The following is a 17711-nucleotide window of genomic DNA, read 5'->3' as shown; positions in this document are numbered from 1 at the left end:
TTAATAGTGTACAGCAGGCGGTACTGAGTGGTTAAGTGCAGCCAATTTTAACTTGTCTACACCAGTGATGTGTATAACAATAAAGTGCATCTGTGGCTTTCTAGGAATATTATAAGTCTTAGCAACTTCCTGTAGCCACAGACACAGGACCTATAGCAGAGGAGCTGGGATCCCAGTGCCAGGACATAGGGTTGTAAACTCTTATCAGCCCAGTGCAATCGGTATTTTTTTTTTTAACTCAACGCTAGTTAAGAATTGTACATGTCCCAATTCATTTGTTAAATTAAAATTACCTGAAGAAAACGAAGGTTGTAACTTTCCTTGAGTTTTATAGTAAAAAGTACAAGGTCAGATGTGTCCTTTACATCACTGACCTCATTCAGAAATTTCTGCTGAACTTCAATTGGGCATTAAGGCAACATTTCATTATACTGTTCGACCAATATAATGTCCAAATCCTCACAGAGAAGGTCGGGGCTTGTGTCCATCCCTTTTTCTCCCTACTCCTCCCTGCCCACATCTCTTTTTCCTTGCAGGACCTTTTGCCCTCACATCCACCGTGAACCAGTTCAACTCATGGACTTGACAGAAAATTGGCTGCTTTTCTGCCAAATTGGCTTTTTTCTAATATGTCTAGTCAAACATGTCCAGCTCAGGGGTAAACAACAACCAGGAAAGGTACAAGGCTGGTGGAGGACAGGACAAAGCAGAGGAAAAAATGCCACTGAGCCATTCGAAGGCTCCAGATCTGACGTGAACATTCTACAGAAACAAATTTTCCTTCCGTTTGTTTCAGTGTTTGATTTAGTGTTTGTTTCAGTGTTTGATTTAAACAGAAATGTAGAAAACAAAGTTTTCCTCTCCCTGCAGACATTCCCTCCTGTTTAATCACCTCAGGGATGCCTGAGGGGTGTCGCGTTGGGACTGGGAACCTTTGGCACAGCGGATGCAGCCGCTTCCTTTCCCCATGGCTCATTTTTTCCTGCTGTGAAAGGGCGACAGAAATTATTCAGGAGACTTACAGGACCTGACTCATAGGTGCAGGTCAAGCCTCGTCACTAAAGGAAGAGGGAACAGAGGGCAGTTTTCTCTCAATACCCAACTGCAGCAGCTGTCAGCTCTCAAGCACTGACAGAGCTCGGCTCCTGCAATCCCTGCCTGGCCACCCACAGCCCAGGGCCGGGCAATGCCGCAGGATCGTGGCAGGAGGACCTTACACTTATCCCTTCCCTTCTCGAACAATATTAAGCCTGCAGGACGAAATTTTTGAGAGGGTTTTGACTTAGAAATTAATTTTTCAAAATGACCGAAGGCTTCACTCAAAGGGAAATTCCCTGCCATTGCCACGCTGAAGTATTTACAGCCAAACCACCAAAAATATGCCGCTATGGTTGTGCCAGCCTGAGCTTCCACCTGAACACAAGCTGGGGTGTTTCCCCAGGCAGCCGAACCCCTCAGAGCCCTCAGAGCGCTGGTCCCCGCCAGGGCTGCAGCTCCACTCCCGCCTTCCTACGGCCTCAGCGGCTCCTCCCAGGAAGTCCCAGCCGCAGATGAAGCCTTTCGGGCGGAGGAGAAGGTAGAATGTGTGCCAGGGCAGCCCGGGCGGCTCTGCCAGCCTTTGCAGCCTAAAGCAGCGCGGCCCAGCTCGATGTAAGTTGCTTTTGTCCCCGCTGTCCCTCTGGCAGCTGCTTTGTCCCTCAGTGTCAGCTCCTGCTGGCGCTGCTGCTGCCCTCGCCCTGCACTCGCCCTGGTCCCGCGCTCCTCCTGGGGCACATCCAGGCACAGCCGTGTCCCCAAAGCCTCCCGGGTGCACCCCCGAGCTGCCAAGGGGGGGATCGAGGAGCACCGGGATGGAGGAGACGGCTGCGACCCGCGGGCTGGAGTGGTGAGTGACCAGTCCCCGAGGTGACCTTCCCGGTGGTCACCTCCCAAATCCTCTGCTCAGCCCAGTTCACCCTTCCAGAGTCAGCGGTTCCGGCCGGCTGCTCCCGGGTGCTGTCCTCAGTCCAGTGCACAGCTCTTACACAAATCTGTAGTTTGCTGCTATCTGATAAAGCCTTTTTTACTGCCACACTTTGATCTGTCCCAGGCAGGGCAGGTCTCCTCATTCCAGGACACCTTTGCTTTGCACCCCAAAGCAGTGTCCCCTCACATCTCAGTGTCATGCAAGCACAAGGTGGAGATTTCACAGTCATAAGCAATGCTCTGGCCTCAAATTTTTCCATAAATTGTGCTGGTTTTTTCCCACTTGATGAACAGATGTGAAACCCCACTGGCCTCAGCTGGCAGCTGCTTTACACTTTTTTTAGAAATAACAAAAATGCAGACCCTGAGGACTCTCATTCTGCATGTAAAGATGGAAAGTGCCCTTAGGAGTATTGAGAGCTTACCTGTGGGCTGGTCAGCTTCAAATCTGTTTTAATTAATTTTTTGGCAGATGGGTAAATTAATTCATGTCTGGTCATAATAAAGGTGCATACATCCTCCAGCCTCATTGCTTTTATCTCAAGTACCCAATAAAGCATTCACTTATTTTAGCTTAAATACTGCATGTTTAAGTAATGCTGTAGAATAGTTGAAGAAACCTGAGGTGAAGGAACAGGCCGCATTTTACACACAGAAATCAATTTGTTTGGGGCCTTGAAGGAAAGATAATCTCCAAAATCACTTTAGAGATAGAAGGTGTTTTATTCCTGTTAATTGGAATAAAACTTGTGACTAAACCAGAGCTGCAGCAGCTGAGAGGCCAGTTTCTCTGTATGGGCCAGGAAGGTGAAAGTGTTGGAAGGGAGGAAGGGCAGAGGCAAGAGTTACCTGGGCTCAGTGACACTGGATGGGAGCTGATGCTGAGTACCAAATTCCCAGAGGATGCCCTCTCACTGGTGTCCATACCACTCCCATCGGTGCAGAGGAGAGCAGGGGAAGCCTGGAGTGGGAGAGAGGAGGCTGAAGTCATGGTTGCCCTTGTGATCCTGATCCTGTGTGTCATGGGCACAAAGTACAGCCCCAGCACTGTTGGACACTGCAGTGATGACACACAAAGCAGCTCGTTTTGCCTTTTTCTCTCTGTGGCAGAACAACCTCTGCTTTAGGTCTGAGCCTGCCTGATCCCAGGTACAGGTGTGCTTTAACCCTGTGGAGCAATTGTCTCAGCCCTGTCCTTTGTCTGGGAATTGCAGGTGTGTGCCTGCAGGAGTGAGAGAGCAGGAGCCGTGGCATGCTCAGGAGAGCGGGACCGTCCCTGCGCCACTTCTTGCTGGAGAGGAACAGCAGTGCTGCACATAGCTCGTGCTCCAGAGAGGTATGGAATACCCAGTGGCACTGATCCTGGCTGGCAGCCTGCCCAGGGCAGCTCAGAGCAGACAGAGCACATCAGGAAAAGCCACTCGGGTGCAACTTCCTCTGTACCTGCTTATTTCCAGGGAGCGTTCAAAGGACCCTCTTAAGTAAGGAGATGTCCTTCATAGAGGAGTTCTGGGGTTGCTTCATCTGATGGTCTCTACCAGATCCTCTTGGCTTGCAAAATATCTTGGAAATATCAGCATCCCACTCAGAGATCCCAACATGCAGAGCAAGGCAGTCACACACAGCAGAGAGTCAGTGGTGGAAGATCATGGATGCCAAGTCTTCTGCACTGGCACCCACCTCTACTGGCTGCCAGGCAAACTGCCCCTTCTGTCTGGGGACAGAACAGGCTGAAACAGATTTGAGGGCTGCATGGTCCTGAGCCTGTGTTGCTCTCCATGGCTGCATCACACACAGGCTGGGATAGGATGGGATGGAGGAGATATCAGAAGAAAAAAAAAAAGCATTTGTTATTTCTGTTCCTGAAGCAGACAAGGCCTTTCCTCAGAAGTGGGAATTTCAAGGCTTAAGGCACCTTCTTCCCTCTGATCCCCATCACACTTGGTCATCTGTTAAATTCTCTGGCCTATGACCTTCAGCAGCCCCACTTTGCAAGAACAGCATTGGAGCTGTTAATATTTTACCTCCAGCTATCTTTTACTTCCCAAGCCATAAATCCTTCTGCTCCCACCCAAATCAGCTCAGGCACCAGGTCTTGTGACTGTAACAGCCATCAGCTTGTGCAGAAAGAGAAAAGCTGAGGAAGAGCAGAGTCCACCTGGTGCCCTCTGAAACACAGGGCTCCTCAGCTGGGTTTTTGCAAAAATCTCTGGTAAGGGCTGAAGCTGTATAAAAATCTAAGGACCTCAGCACAAAGTATCCTTGGGGCACTGCCCAAATTCTGCTGCAGTGCTGTGGAAACAGCAGAGGGGAGCAGGTAAGTCCTGCTGCAGCTCAGTGTTGGGAGGAGGCTGACCTGGTATCCCCCCCACTATCCTGGCACGGCAGAGCACAGACCCCTGCACATCCCCTCACCTCACCTGCTTTCACATGCCTTCCTTGTTCCAGTTCAAATGTATTTTGTTTGCTGTGGTGACAATGGCTTTCTTGACTCCTTGCTTCAGGGCTGCCCTCCTCCTTCCCCCCCACTGGCTCTTTCTGGTGCACTGAGCATCTTTTGTCTCCAGTTTCCAGCCCCTTCCCTGTCTGGGTGCCTTTTCCCTGCACTGCTGAGTTACTAAATTCTGTCTCTGCTGCTTTTCATCATCCTCGTGATGAATTCCCCATAAAGCACATCTAACTTTCTCCCACTGTGCTTATCCAACTGGAAGGAGGGTTTTGCTTTCAGTGTTTCCTGCTGTCTCTTTCCACTCCCCTGAGCCATGATGTACATGGAAATTGCAAACCAGTCACAGCATGGTACCTCAGTGTCTCTGTACACCACACTGACCTCTGTGCTGTGCTCTCTCTTGCCTAGTTACTGCTTGGGTTTGACATGAACTTTAAACAGAAAACTGCACATTTTATAGGATCTAGAGCAAACCCCCTTACCAAGCACTTCATCAGGATAGAAGAGTATCTACTTCTGCTACTTCATAGAGCAGCTTGGAATAAAATAGTTTGTTGTTCCAGGAAAAGGGGGTATTTCGTGGCTTGTAGAGTAAGGAGGTCCTTCCCATGAAGATGAAGAGGTTATGGAAGGTAAAAGCCTGAGGTCTGGGGTCCTTGGCCTGGCTGTCACAGCCTGGCTGAGTTTGACCCCATGACTAATCCAAACAGGTAAAGAGGTTTAAGGCATTGCCACCTCCCCAGTGAGTGTACAAAAGCTTCTCTTGTTCATCTATTTTCCCAATTCTTGTTGAAACTTGTAAGTGAAAGCAGAAACCACTGCAACAGTTATTACTGATCCAAGATCAGTCAGGAACAGCCCATGAAGCAATACTAAAGGGCACACCTGTTGGGAAAAACTTCCCTGGGGAGGCCACAGCCCCTTTATGGCCTCATTTAAAAGCTTCAAACTCACTTTCTTTCTCACTCTCTGCAGGCAAAAATGTCAAGGCCAGTGCAAGCTCGGAGGCTGGAGGGAATAGACAAAAATATCTGGTGAGTTAAACGAATATCTGGTTTACCCAGGTGGTAGATGTGGTTTTAGGCATCCTAAAACCAAACTGAAACCACAGTAGCCACACAGCACAGAGCAGAAGTTTCCCTCAACTGCTTTGCATGTGTTCAGGAAGCACATCAGAGCAAGTTTGTCCCAGAAGACTTTACTGTGAGTCAGTGCTGTACCTGCAGCTCTCACTTCAGCATGTATTAGGTTTTTTGCACCACTGGGCAGGCAGAAGCACTGCCCTCCCTCTGACCCATCCACCCAAATGATCCCAGTGGCGCCCAAATCTGAGCCAAGTGTTTGCTGCACACTGGCTGCAGCCTGGCACCTGCTCCAAGCTTACCCTGGGGCACCACAAGCAGAGAGGCAGGGGAAGGGCTGCTGCAAATGCCATTCCCATCCTGCCAGGCACAGTGTGGTATTGGGAAAGTTGTGTTTTGGAAGAAGAGATTTAAATGGTCTTTTCTCAAGGCCCTGCTGTGTCTGGGCTCAGGCTACAAACTGCCAGTAAGCTGGCTCTTGTTTGGTTTGAGATGAGAAGCAAGTTCAACACACGTTGCCCTCTGCAGAGGCCTTTACAATGTCTAGTTGCTAAATTTTGCAGAGCTGGTATGAGCTTGAAAACCTCCAAATCCCCTCCTGCTTAGTCCAGTGTGATCTGAAACACCACAGGCTGTCAGCTGTGACCACACACTGACCACAGGAGCTGTTTCCGGGGAGAATGAATTAAAACAGTTCCCCCAGTGCAATAGTTCATCATCCTTGTTTTAATTGCAGCAGGTCTGAAATTACCTGTGCTGGGTCCTGCCTGCCTGTCCTGTGGGCAGCAGGATGGCTCTGCAGGAGGGACACCAACCCCACTCCCTTCCAGAGGGATGCTGTGAGCAGACCCAGTGCCAGCACACCGCTCAGACACCCTCAAAGTGCTTTTGTTTCCCTTCTCTCCAGGGTGGAGTTTGTAAAACTAGCTACTACCTACTCCAAGGTGAACCTGGGCCAAGGCTTCCCTGACTTCCCTGCGCCAGACTTTCTGAGAGAGGCGCTGATGAGAGCCCTCAGTGGGGGGAACCACATGCTGCACCAGTACACCCGTGCCTTTGTAAGTGACAGATCTCCCTCCCCAGCACCACCCCCTCTGTCCCCACCAGCCCTGGCTGCTTCAGAGCTCACCAGGCAGCAATAAACATGAGGCAAAACACACATCCAGCCTTGATCGATGCCCACTGTTCCCACTAACTCCCTGCTTTACTGGGATGTTTGAAGCAGCCAGGCTGGAAAATCTCACAGGGCTCTTGGCTTCCCAGTCCCTCTCCAAGGGTTCATCCTTGGTTTAGGAGTCTTCTGCAACCCAGTTCCCACCCTCCTCTCACCCCACAGGGCCACCCACCTCTGGTGAAGGTCCTAGCCCAGTTTTTTGAGAAGCTGCTTGGACAAGACCTGGATCCTATGACCAATGTGATGGTGACTGTGGGCGCATACCAGGCCTTGTTCTGCTGCTTCCAGGCTTTAGTGGATGAAGGTGATGAGGTAACCCAAGATAAGGACTTGTTGCACTGGCAGCCTTTCTCCAGGGGACCTGCAGGCTGGTTTTCATTGTCCTTTTCCAAAGCAAAACCAATTTTATCCCCATTCTGCAGTACCTGAGCTTCCACAGGAAGAAATTATTTGCTGCAGGGCACTGTCTCATTTCTGCATAAAGCAAAATAACTCTTTTTGTCCTGAGTGATGGTGTCCTTCCTGACACTCCCCACAGGCAATGCAGGTTCTCCATTACATTAATGAGGGATTCAAATGTCCTGTCCCTCCTGTTGCTCTCTGCACTCCTCAGGGAAGGTCTGAGCAGGACCAGGAGGATGCTGACATGTCCCTTTCTTCCAGGTGATAATCATTGAACCCTTCTTCGACTGCTATGAGCCAATGGTGAAAATGGCTGGTGGGACACCTGTGTTTGTGCCTCTGAGACCGGTGAGTGGGTGGAGAAGGGAACAGTCACAGCAGTCAGCAAAGAGGTCAGTGGTAAACAAGGTGCAGAGCTAGCAAAGCAAACCAAGATTCCCGTGTTCTCTCTAGAATCCTCCAAAAGATGGAAAATTGATGTCTAGTGCAGACTGGCAGCTGGACCCAGCTGAACTGGCTTCTAAATTCAGCAAACGGACAAAAGCCATCGTCCTGAACTCCCCCAACAACCCTCTGGGCAAGGTAACACTGCTGGCCATCCTGGGCCCTGGAAGCTGCTGGGGTGCTGCAGCCACATTTGCAGGGCAGCAGTGACTCAGTCTGCCTTGCCCACAAGGGAATGGGTGCTGTGGGGGCACCACGTGCTGTGCTCAGTCTCCTGGTGGTTTTAAGCCTTGTCTTTTGTGCCAGCAAAGACAACTGTTAGACCACTGCAGCAGCTCCTGCCCCTCCCTGGCATGGGAGATGGTGCCAGGAGGACACTCACAACCTGCAGGGACAAGCAGGGGCTCAGAAATGCTCCTGCTGTGCCTCTGCTGCACTCCGTGCCTGCTGCAGGTGTTCAGCCGCGGGGAGCTGGGGCTGATTGCAGAGCTGTGTGTGAAGCACGACGTGCTGTGCATCAGCGACGAGGTGTACGAGTGGCTGGTCTACGACGGGAAGCGGCACATCCGCATCGGTACGGGGCAGGGTCGGGTTGGGCTGGGCGGGGCTGCTCCGGGCAGGGAATGGGCATTGCACTGGCGGCCCCTAGAAATCCCAGGAGCTGCCTGCATGCACAGCTGTACTAGGCATGAATCCCCCACTGGAGGAAGCTGCTCTTCAATCTCAGCCTCCAAACCAGGTCCTAAACAGAAGCTCTGACTTCAGAGCCAGAGGGGAGATCTAGAACAAAAAGCCACTTGGCTCCACTGAAACTGATTTTGTTCCCATGATTTGTGAAGCCACAGTTTTCTGAGTGTCTCTAGTTCCAGGAAATCTATTTCAACACAGTTTCAGCCTGTTCTTCCAGTTGGAGTAACATGCCATCACCTTGATGCAGGGTGATGGTGCTTGGCATATCTGAGAGCCCCTGGGGCTGGGTACATGCCTGTGAAAATACTTAATTAAAAGGAGATGCTCGTGAGAAACCTGGCTGCCTGCTTGGGATGTGCTTTGAGGCTCATCCAGAAGAAAGATGTGGTGTGAAACCTAAAGATCACCGTGGAGTATGGTGACATAGAGCTCCCACATGCCACTAATGCAGCCCAGAAAGGAGCATGCTGAGCTCTGCCATTGGGGTTTCTCTCCTTTCATTGCCAGCCAGCTTGCAAGGGATGTGGGAGCGCACGGTGATCATCGGGAGTGCTGGGAAGACCTTCAGTGCCACGGGATGGAAGGTGAGTATCCCATGTGGCACCTCGTGTCCCCATCCCTGTCCCTTTGCCACAGCACAGCACCAGCGACACTGCCCACATTCAGCTTTGAGCCTCAGGATCTGAAAGTACCAGAGGTGCTCCATGAAATTTCTAGAAAGTCTAGAAAGTGCAATGAAACCAGCACAGGCACAGAAAGGGGAGCCTGAGCAGGCAGCCAGACTCACAATCTTTCTCTTCCTCTCCTGGCCACAGGTGGGCTGGGTTGTGGGCCCTGACAGGCTGCTGCAGCACCTCCGTACTGTGCACCAGAACTCCGTGTACCACTGTGCCACCATTGCCCAGGTAAGGCAGCTCCCTGCACCCAGCCCTGCAATGCCCAAGCCCTCAGAGCAGGGGTAAGAGATCGTCCTCTTGCCCACAGCTGACCTGAAAGGCACACACAAGTGATTTGTGCTGCCCTGGAGAGGCTCTTTCCTCTCTCCCTACAGTTGTTCTGTGTCTGGAAGAGGGGGGAGAATCCAGCCTGCCTGGGGTATATTCCTTATCTTGCACTGACAAATTGAAGGGGTGGTTCAGAGGGGCTGGAGGCAGAGAGCTCCCTAATCACCTGTGAATTGCAGGAACTTCAGTTCCCAAGATAGCCCTGACCATCTTCCCACTGGCCACTGGCCCCTCTCTCCTTACAGGAGGCTGTGGCTCAGGGTTTCCAGAGGGAGCTCATGCTCTATGGAAAACCAGAGAGCTACTTTGTCCAACTGCCCAAGGAGCTGCAGCAGAAGAGAGACTGGCTGGTTCAGAGCCTGGATGGGGTGGGGATGAAACCCATCGTCCCAGAGGGCACCTACTTCCTGGTGGCAGACATCTCCCCGTTCAGTGAGTCACCTGCAGTCCTGCCCAGGTGGGCTGGGTGTGGGGCGTGGTGCTACTGGCAGGGACAGGAACCTGCATAAACCATCATCAAAGCAGGGATGGGCTGCATGTTCCTCATCCCAGCTGCAAGGATGTGGGCTTGGGGTTCAGCTGAAGCACCAGGCAGCTGCCCCAGCCTCTGTCCTGCTGTGCTTCTCCTGCAGAATCTGATGTCCCTGATGACCCCAACTCAGATGAGCCCTACGACTCCAGATTTGCAAAGTGGATGGTCAAGAACAAGGTAAAAGGGTCTGGCCCTTCCTGCTGCCTTTACCCTGGGTGGGTTTGTGCCCACCCAAGCTCAGGGCTGGGGGGCCTGGAGTTCACCCACACTGGGGCACAGCAGGCTGCAGCCAGCCCCAGAGCAGCACCCTCAGCTCCACGTGTTTCCTCTGCCCAGGGCCTTGCTGCCATCCCGCTCTCCGCTTTCTACAGCGAGGCCCACAAGAACAACTACACCAATTTCATCCGGTTCTGCTTTGCAAAGGTGAGATATGGACAGCACTAAGGAAGGAAAGGTTGGGAGTAACAATCAGGGCTGGTTTAATGAGAGAAATGCCAAGAAGAAATGCAGGATGCCTTGGGCATTGGAGCCCCACCATGGCATCCCCAGCTGGAGCAACCACTCCTGCAGATGCATGAGCTGAGCTGGGGGCAGTAGATGTGCCAAGGCCATCCTAAACTTTGTCCCATCAGCATCCCACATTTCTTGGCCAAGGAAGGGACTCTCTAGGTGCCCCTTTGGCTGCCCAGTGGCTGTGCATGTCTCATATTGAACCTGCAATGCTCCAGAATGAGAACAGGATTTTTGTATCAACAGTGACTGCAGTGAGGGGGAATAGAGTTTGGCTGGGAGCCACTGACCAAATCTGTGGTGTTTTCTAGGAGGAAGCTACACTGAAGGCAGCAAGTGACATACTGCAAAAATGGAAACAGGAGAAAACCAGCTCCTGAATATACTGAGAGAACCAGGCTCTCCTTGGTCCTCATCTGCCCCAACTGCTCTTCTTCTTCACTTGTCTACAAACGTTGGTATGTTCTTACTTCAGTGCTTTCAACAACATTTTCTGACAGACAAATGGTTAAGTTTTTCCAGGCCCAGGGCCTGGGGGACATTTTCAGTCACTGTGAAATGATTTCAAGAAGTGAGACTTTGTGTGCACTGACAGCATTTGACATTTCTTACATGTGAAAACTTTGTTAATCAGTTCTGGGATGCGTCCATCAACACACAAGGTGAGGATGGCTCCTGGGCTCACCACCAAAATCTGAAAAAGTGTTTCAGGACTTACCTTTAAGGCCGTGCTGGAGGGTTAGAGTGGCTTGTCTTGCTCCACATCCCCACTCAGGCCAGCATTTCCACTGGCACTCATGTTCCCACAGGAATAAACAGTTATCACCAGCCATCAGTAAGGTGACTCCTATGATCCTGATGATTACAAACCCAGTGAAATGACATTTCCCATCATAAACTATTTTCCCACTATTTTTTTCTGTGCATCTCTGGGGAAGATGACCACACAATTGGTCTCCCCCAGGAAACAGGCTTTCACCAGTAGCCTGGCTATTGTCAAACCTTCCAAATTACTCCTGGCACTTTCTCGGGGCTTGGCAGCATCATCCAGGCTGCAGAGCAAAACCTTTTCTGGCCTTTGACAAGAGCACACAGTGGCTGGGGAGAATGGGCACCGTGACCTTGGCTGCTCCTACTGCTGGTGGCCACCACAACCTCCCACCCAGTGAGCTGTGGGTTACTATGAGCAATTCTGGAGAGGTAATTCTTGCATCAGAGTCCATTTCAGCCTGGATAAGAGTGTAAAACATCATCATCAACCACCTGGGAGTTGTGTGCAACAGACTGTGCGATGAGTGTTTGTAACAGTTAAATTATTAAAGTGGAATTACTGCAGTCATGGCAGAGTGTCTCTGTGATGACTGCAGGACTGATGGAGCTCTCCTTGAGAGCTGCCTCATCTGTGCTGGGTCCTGTGATGGTGGCTACTTGTCCCACTCAGGTTGGTGGGGAGAGCTCTGTAGGTTTTCTGTATCAGGCTGCAGCTGGTGATACCAATCCCCTTGGAGGCAGGTCTGCATGGGCCAGCAGGAGGGAGGGAGAGAGGGAGGAGGCAAACAGCCCCCTGCCTTTCCTGGTGTCCCATCCCACCTGCCTGCTCAGCCTGGGTGGGTGAGGGTGCTGCTGAAAGCCCTTTTGCACCCATATAAGTACCAAACATGAGGAGAGTCGCAGTCGCTGAAACAGAGAAAGAACCGTGCAATAAATTGTTGATATGAAGATTAATTGCAACACCCCCACATGCGTGGGCTCTTATCTAGGCCATGACACAACCTGCAAAGGGCAGGGTGCATCTATGTATGATCCAAAACACACGCAGGGCTTGTGCAAAGACTCGCAGACGCGAGTACGCGGATTTTACACCACTCCCACGCGGGAATTGGGATCTTCCTCAGCGCCCGGGGCTCTGCCCAGCGCCCTGCTCTGCCTGGGGTCACCCATCCTCCCGCGGAACGCGACCGACCCTGCTTAGCTCCGCTGCCGCGCGGGCCGGTCTAACACCAACCACGTGACTTCAGGCTCCTCCCCTCCGTGGGCGGGGCCTGTGCCCTCCGGCCAATCAGCAGCGCGGGGGCGCGGCCGGCAGCGCGGGGAAGATGGCGGATACGGAGAGCGGCGTGGGGAAGCGGCCCAGGGGCGCGCAGGTGGGCGGTGAGAGGGGCCCGGCTCCAGCCCGCGACCCTGAGGGGAGCCCCGGGCGTTCCCCGGTTCCGGCTGGGAGGGTAGCCCGGTGGTAACGCGTGCTGTCCCCCGTAGGTTGAGGACAGGAAAGTGGACTGGCGGCGCTGGAAGCAGGAGAGTAAGGAAGGCCGGGCACACGCAGGGCTGGGGCCGCTCGGAGCGGTCACGGCGCGGTGTTTTACGCCAGGCGCTGTTCTCCGTCCCAGGGAAAGCAGAGACGAAGAAATGGAAGGAAATTAAGCTACTGAAGAAACTGGAGAAACAGCGGATGCGAGAGCAGGCAGAACAAGAAGCCCAGACCCAGGAGGAGCAGAAGGAGGACAGAGGTGATTCCACTGTGACCCAGTGGGGAGACCTGGGTGGAAAGTGCTAGAAAACCTGGCTGTTAAAAGGCAGTCAGTGTTAGCTATCGATAGGAAAGGTGTTACTTCATAGGTCCGATGTGGATCAGTCCACATGCCCAAAGAGGCACAAACACTGTGCAGCAACCACTGCAGTAGAGATCCTTCTTAAGAGAAAACCCGTGGTTAACTAGGAAACAGAAGTTGCTTTTCCCCCACCATGCAGGAGTGCAGCTGAAGCAGCAGATGTGACGCTGCACACCGGCTGCCAGGCTGTGGCTCTGTCATGTCTCTGCTCCCCAGGCCGGCCCCACACGCTGAGCGTGGCCCTGCCCGGCTCCATCCTGAACAACGCGCAGTCGCCGGCGCTGCGCTCCTACCTGGCCGGACAGATCGCCCGCGCCTGCGCCATCTTCCGCGTGGATGAGATCGTGGTGTTCGACGAGCACGGAGAGGACGTCAAGTAAGGCAAAGACTGAAGGAGAGCACGCTTAGATTAGGTTTCAGGAAGGAGTTCCTCCCTGTGAGGGTGGTGAGGCCCTGGCACAGCTTTCCCACAGACGCTGTGGTTGCACTGTCCCTGGAAGTGTCCAAGGCCAGCATGGATGGGGCTTGGAGCAAACTGGGATAGTGGAAGGTGTCCCTGCTCATAAAAGATCATCTTATTCCACCTCCTGTCCCTTCCAACCAGGATATTCTGTGATACTCTGAAGGAAGAGCCATCTTGTTCTCCATATTTCCTCTCAGTTTCCTCCTCCTTCACTCTTCTATTAAGCTAAGGCCAGGAAGGAACTGCATGTACCTCTCCCCAGTGCCAGGATTACAGGGACCACTATACCCCAGGGAAAACGATGGCAGCTCAGATCATTTATCCCAACATGGGGTTGACAAAGCAGGAGGCCAAGTTCTCCTGTACCCTTAAACCTTGCTGTGGAGGGATAGGAGATCTGTCAGGACATCTTCCTGACACATCCTGACACATCACATTAATACATAAAGATGAAAATACAAAACTGAAAAAGGTACTTGGCTTGGAGAGAGTTCCAAGGATGATTTGCTAACAGATTGTCTCTGGAGCAGCCCTTTAACAAGGGTTAGAGGGGGGGGATATGCTGCTGTTGTCAGATTAAGAAGCAAGGCTTGGTCTTCTTGAGACCTGACCAACCTCATGCCTAGTTAACAAGCTGCTTGCTTTCACTTTCAGAAGCGTGGAGGGGGATTTTGAAGGAATTGGGAAGAAAGGCAAGGCTTGTGTGCAGCTGGCTCGGATCCTGCAGTACTTGGAGTGCCCTCAGTAAGTTTGCTTTTCTCTATACTTTGAGTCAGAACCGGGCTAGAATTGAGATCCAGATTCCATAAACTTATTATTTCACCTTTCTCTGGCGACAGGTACTTGAGGAAATCCTTTTTTCCCAAACACGAGGACCTGCAGTTTGCAGGTAAATGCAGTTGTCTCTCTTCTGAGCTCTGGCTCACTGTGTGTGGGACAGCCAGGACTTTTCCCCACTTCGGCACTGGCCCTGAGAGGGAAGGAGCAGGGGAACACCTGCACCTACACCTGTGCTTTCCCCCAGCACCTCTTTGCTCTGTGCTGTTCTAGGGCTGCTCAACCCCCTGGACAGCCCCCACCACATGCGGATGGACGAGGACTCGGAGTACCGGGAGGGCGTCGTGCTGGACCGGCCAACCAAGCCAGGCAGAGGCTCTTTTGTTAACTGTGGGATGAAGAAGGTGTGTCTGTTACCCACAGATGCCAAAACAACTTCCCTTGTCTCCCTGGCAGATTTGCAGCAGGCAGGGTGGGCACTACTCAGTTTCTGAAGGCTGCAGTGGGCTGGTGGGGGGTTTAAGGCTGTTGCTATCTTGTCCCTTCTGACTTGGTAATGTTTGTAGCTTCCCAAGCCCTAGCTGGCTGCATGCATTCCAACAGATCACTGCTTTACTGCTGTAGCTGAACCTTTGAGTAGCAAAAGAAAGTTCTGATGAGCAAGCCCCTGAGCCACACACAGAGCTCCTCATCCCAACTCCAGGCCAAAACAGACACCCACTTCCTCAAAGGATTCCCTTCCTTCCCCATCTTCCCCAGTCCTTCCAGAATGTCTGGTGCTGATGGTGACTGTCACTGCAGGAGGTACAGATTGACAAACAGCTGAACCCTGGTCTGCGAGTCACTGTGCACCTGAAGGAGCCCCAGAACCCAGGTAATCCATGGCTCCAGGAGCATCTGTAAACTTCAGTCCTGCAGGACTTAGTCCTTCTGTATGACAGGTTTGAAGGTACCCAACAGTTCTGCATGTTCCCTTCACTCCATGCACAAATTTAACAACACCCTTACCATGCCTGCCTCAATAACTGGAAAGAACTATCAGCTCTTCTTCTCAGCAGTAAACAGCCCAGACACTCACAGGCTTTCCAGAACTCACCAAATTCCCAGAATACTTGTTCACATTCTGGAAAAAGAGACAGTGATAGCTGTGGCTGGTCAAATCCCACCAGATCACAGGGGCTGTTGAACCTCTTTGCTTTCTTTCAGAAGCCAAAGTGCGGAAAGGCACCGTGGTGTCCTCGCAGCACCCCCGGGCAGTCTCAGGCTTGTACTGGGGTTACAGTGTCCGCCTGGCCTCCTGCTTGAGTGAGTATCCACAGTGATTCTCTGCCTGGCTGTCCACACCAGTCTCAGCTGTTTCCTAGACATCTCCTTGTCTGAAGGAGACGTGCACATTACACGTGCAGCCACGTGGCAGTCAAATTTTAGGGCTGAAATGAGGCATGAACCACCCCAGTCACCTTCCAGGACTGTGCCCCATAACCTCCACTCATCATTGCTCCAAATGGCTGCACAACAGCAAGAGATGAGTTGATGCCCTTCTCTATTTCCATGATAACTACATCCCACTCATTCACATCAGAGCCAGCAATCAAATTTGAGTTCAAGAGCCCTGGAAAATTCTTCTTGTATCTTCTTGTTGATTCGACCTTGTAGGGAGACTGTAAGCTCTTAGAGGGTGGTTCCTGGCACCTGTCTTGAGCTTTGAGGAAAAGGATGTGGGAAGCTCTTGCAGCAAGGGAATTATGTGGGAAAGAGGAGTCATTCTGTCTCCACTTTTGGCACTGAAAGCAACTTCTGCTGCCACCACTCAACCATGGAGTGTTTTAGCCTGTCCAGAAGGCACATGGGTGAGGACATGGCAGCAGTAACCCAAAACTCTCTTTTCCAGGTGCTGTCTTTTCCGAGTGCCCATTCAAGGAAGGTTATGATCTCTCTATTGGCACCTCAGAGCGGGGCAGCTCCGTGGACCAGGTCACTCTGCCCCCCTTCAGGTTTGTGTGCTGCCAGCATAGCTCCACTCAGAGCTCCCAGTGAGGCTGGTGCAGGCAGCAGAGCAGGGAAATACCTCAGAACAAGGCCAATTGTTTTCCTCTTTTTCTGCAGTTGGTAGCAGGGACTGTCACATGGGCCAGATGCTGTGTGGCTCTGGTGGGGAGGCAGCTGCAGTGGGCACCATCAGCAACAGACACAGCTCCCTGCTTCTGCAGCACACAGGAGCCTGCATGCAGACCTAGACAGTCTGCCCTCTCACCCTGTCCTTGTGCTCTCCCCAGGCATGCCCTTGTTGTATTTGGAGGCCTTGAGGGCTTGGAAGCTGGGGTTGATGTGGACCCAAACCTGGAGGTCACCGACCCAAGTGTCTTATTTGACTTCTACCTGAACACGTGTCCCAGCCAAGGCAGCAGAACCATCCGGACAGAGGTGGGGCTGATGGTGCTGGGTGTGCACGGGGCAGTGCTGGGTGTCTGCCTGGGCAGTGACACATGGCCCAGGTGTGCTCTGACTGGCCTGGCTCTGCTGCAGGAAGCGCTGCTGATCTCTCTGTCTGCGCTGAGACCACACATTGAGGAGGCTGTGAAGACACCCAAAGACAGCTGAGGGAACGGAAACCACTGACCTTCCCCTTGGGGAGGCAGCTCTTCAAACATGGGGTGCTTGGCAAGTCACTCCAGGAGCCTGGAGGGACCAAGGCACAGTGTGACTGGAGCTGGCAGCGCTGCCCAGCTGTGGAGGCCCAGGGTCAAAGAGGGGGTTGAATACAATGGTCACACCCATAAGCATTTGCAGGCTGGTGTTAATGCCTCAGATTAAATTGGTACCACCTAATCCAACTGCCCTTTTTTCCATGGACTCCCTCTAGAATGCTCTCCCCTCCCTTGTCTCCTATTGGCGCTGGTTTATTGCAGTGCTCCGCCCCTGTTCCCTCATGGGTTCCCCAGTTGCTGCCCCTCCTCTGGCCCACTTGTGCTCAGTTCCCATTGGTCCTTGACCCTCGGATCCGCCCCTTTCCCCCCTTATAAAACCCTGTGTCCTCAGCCCTATTTTGTCTCTGTCCCTGGACCCTCTGCATTGCAATAAACTGTGTTTGGAGTGCCACACAAAGACCCATCTCTCACCTCATTCGTCAGCAGTTTAAGCAAGCGTGCTCTGGGAGTGCAGGTGGCTCACAGAGGCTCGCTGTGAACACACCACAACACCCAGCCAGGCATTCACTGCTGCTGAGAGCCCAAGTCTGTGCCCTCCTGCCTGCGTGCTCCAGCCAAAGGCTGGCTGCTGCTTCCCAGCAGCTGGCACAAGCCTGGCAGCAGACTTGGTCTCGGCAATTCGGACATCTGGGGTGGGAATAAAGCTGTATGGAACCTCAGTTGCTGTGAAATCCAGGTGTGTGCCTGGATTTCAAGCAGTGCTTCTGGAGCGATGTGGCCTTCAGACTGAAACAAAGTCAGAACTTATCCTTATGCCAAGAAGCTGTTCCTGCCTCAGCCTGACTTCCCCCAGCCCCCCTTCATGGCTTCATCTTTCCCAACAGCAGGAAGGGCTGGAGCTTCAATTGAGCCTCAGCACTAAAACACATCATCTCATTACAGTCTGCCTCTTCTGTGATGCC

The 17711-nt window shown here is 52.4% G+C and overlaps 2 protein-coding genes across 4 annotated transcripts; both read left to right on the top strand.

Moving 5' to 3' along the window:
- The first annotated feature begins 1539 nt into the window (after positions 1-1539).
- Positions 1540-11582, top strand: KYAT1 (kynurenine aminotransferase 1). 2 transcript variants are annotated; one of them, XM_084219780.1, is made up of 14 exons: positions 1540-1650; positions 3180-3301; positions 5390-5448; positions 6404-6554; positions 6833-6982; positions 7334-7420; positions 7526-7654; positions 7970-8090; positions 8714-8790; positions 9022-9111; positions 9456-9642; positions 9843-9919; positions 10079-10165; positions 10564-11582. In XM_084219780.1, exons 2-14 carry the CDS (start codon positions 3218-3220, stop codon positions 10630-10632), a joined length of 1368 nt encoding a protein of 455 aa, XP_084075906.1. In that variant the 5' UTR covers positions 1540-1650; positions 3180-3217; the 3' UTR covers positions 10633-11582. The 2 variants fall into 2 exon arrangements, with proteins under 2 accessions (XP_084075906.1, XP_084075907.1); XM_084219781.1 differs by lacking the exon at positions 6833-6982.
- Positions 11583-12327: 745 nt separating this feature from the next.
- LOC311161849 (putative methyltransferase C9orf114 homolog) lies at positions 12328-17195 on the top strand. 2 transcript variants are annotated; one of them, XM_084219782.1, is made up of 12 exons: positions 12328-12396; positions 12509-12551; positions 12640-12759; positions 13078-13237; positions 13979-14068; positions 14164-14213; positions 14375-14505; positions 14903-14975; positions 15308-15406; positions 15993-16095; positions 16378-16525; positions 16628-17195. In XM_084219782.1, the coding sequence occupies exons 1-12, from the start codon at positions 12349-12351 to the stop codon at positions 16700-16702; spliced, it is 1140 nt and encodes a 379-aa protein (XP_084075908.1). In that variant the 5' UTR covers positions 12328-12348; the 3' UTR covers positions 16703-17195. The 2 variants fall into 2 exon arrangements, with proteins under 2 accessions (XP_084075908.1, XP_084075909.1); XM_084219783.1 differs by lacking the exon at positions 15993-16095.
- The last annotated feature ends 516 nt before the right edge of the window (positions 17196-17711 follow it).

Source organism: Fringilla coelebs (assembly GCF_963513975.1).
Source record: "Fringilla coelebs genome assembly, chromosome: 21".
NCBI lineage: Eukaryota > Metazoa > Chordata > Aves > Passeriformes > Fringillidae > Fringilla > Fringilla coelebs.
The sequence above is the reverse complement of the archived record's forward strand: the minus strand, read 5'-3'. Positions and strand labels throughout refer to the sequence as shown.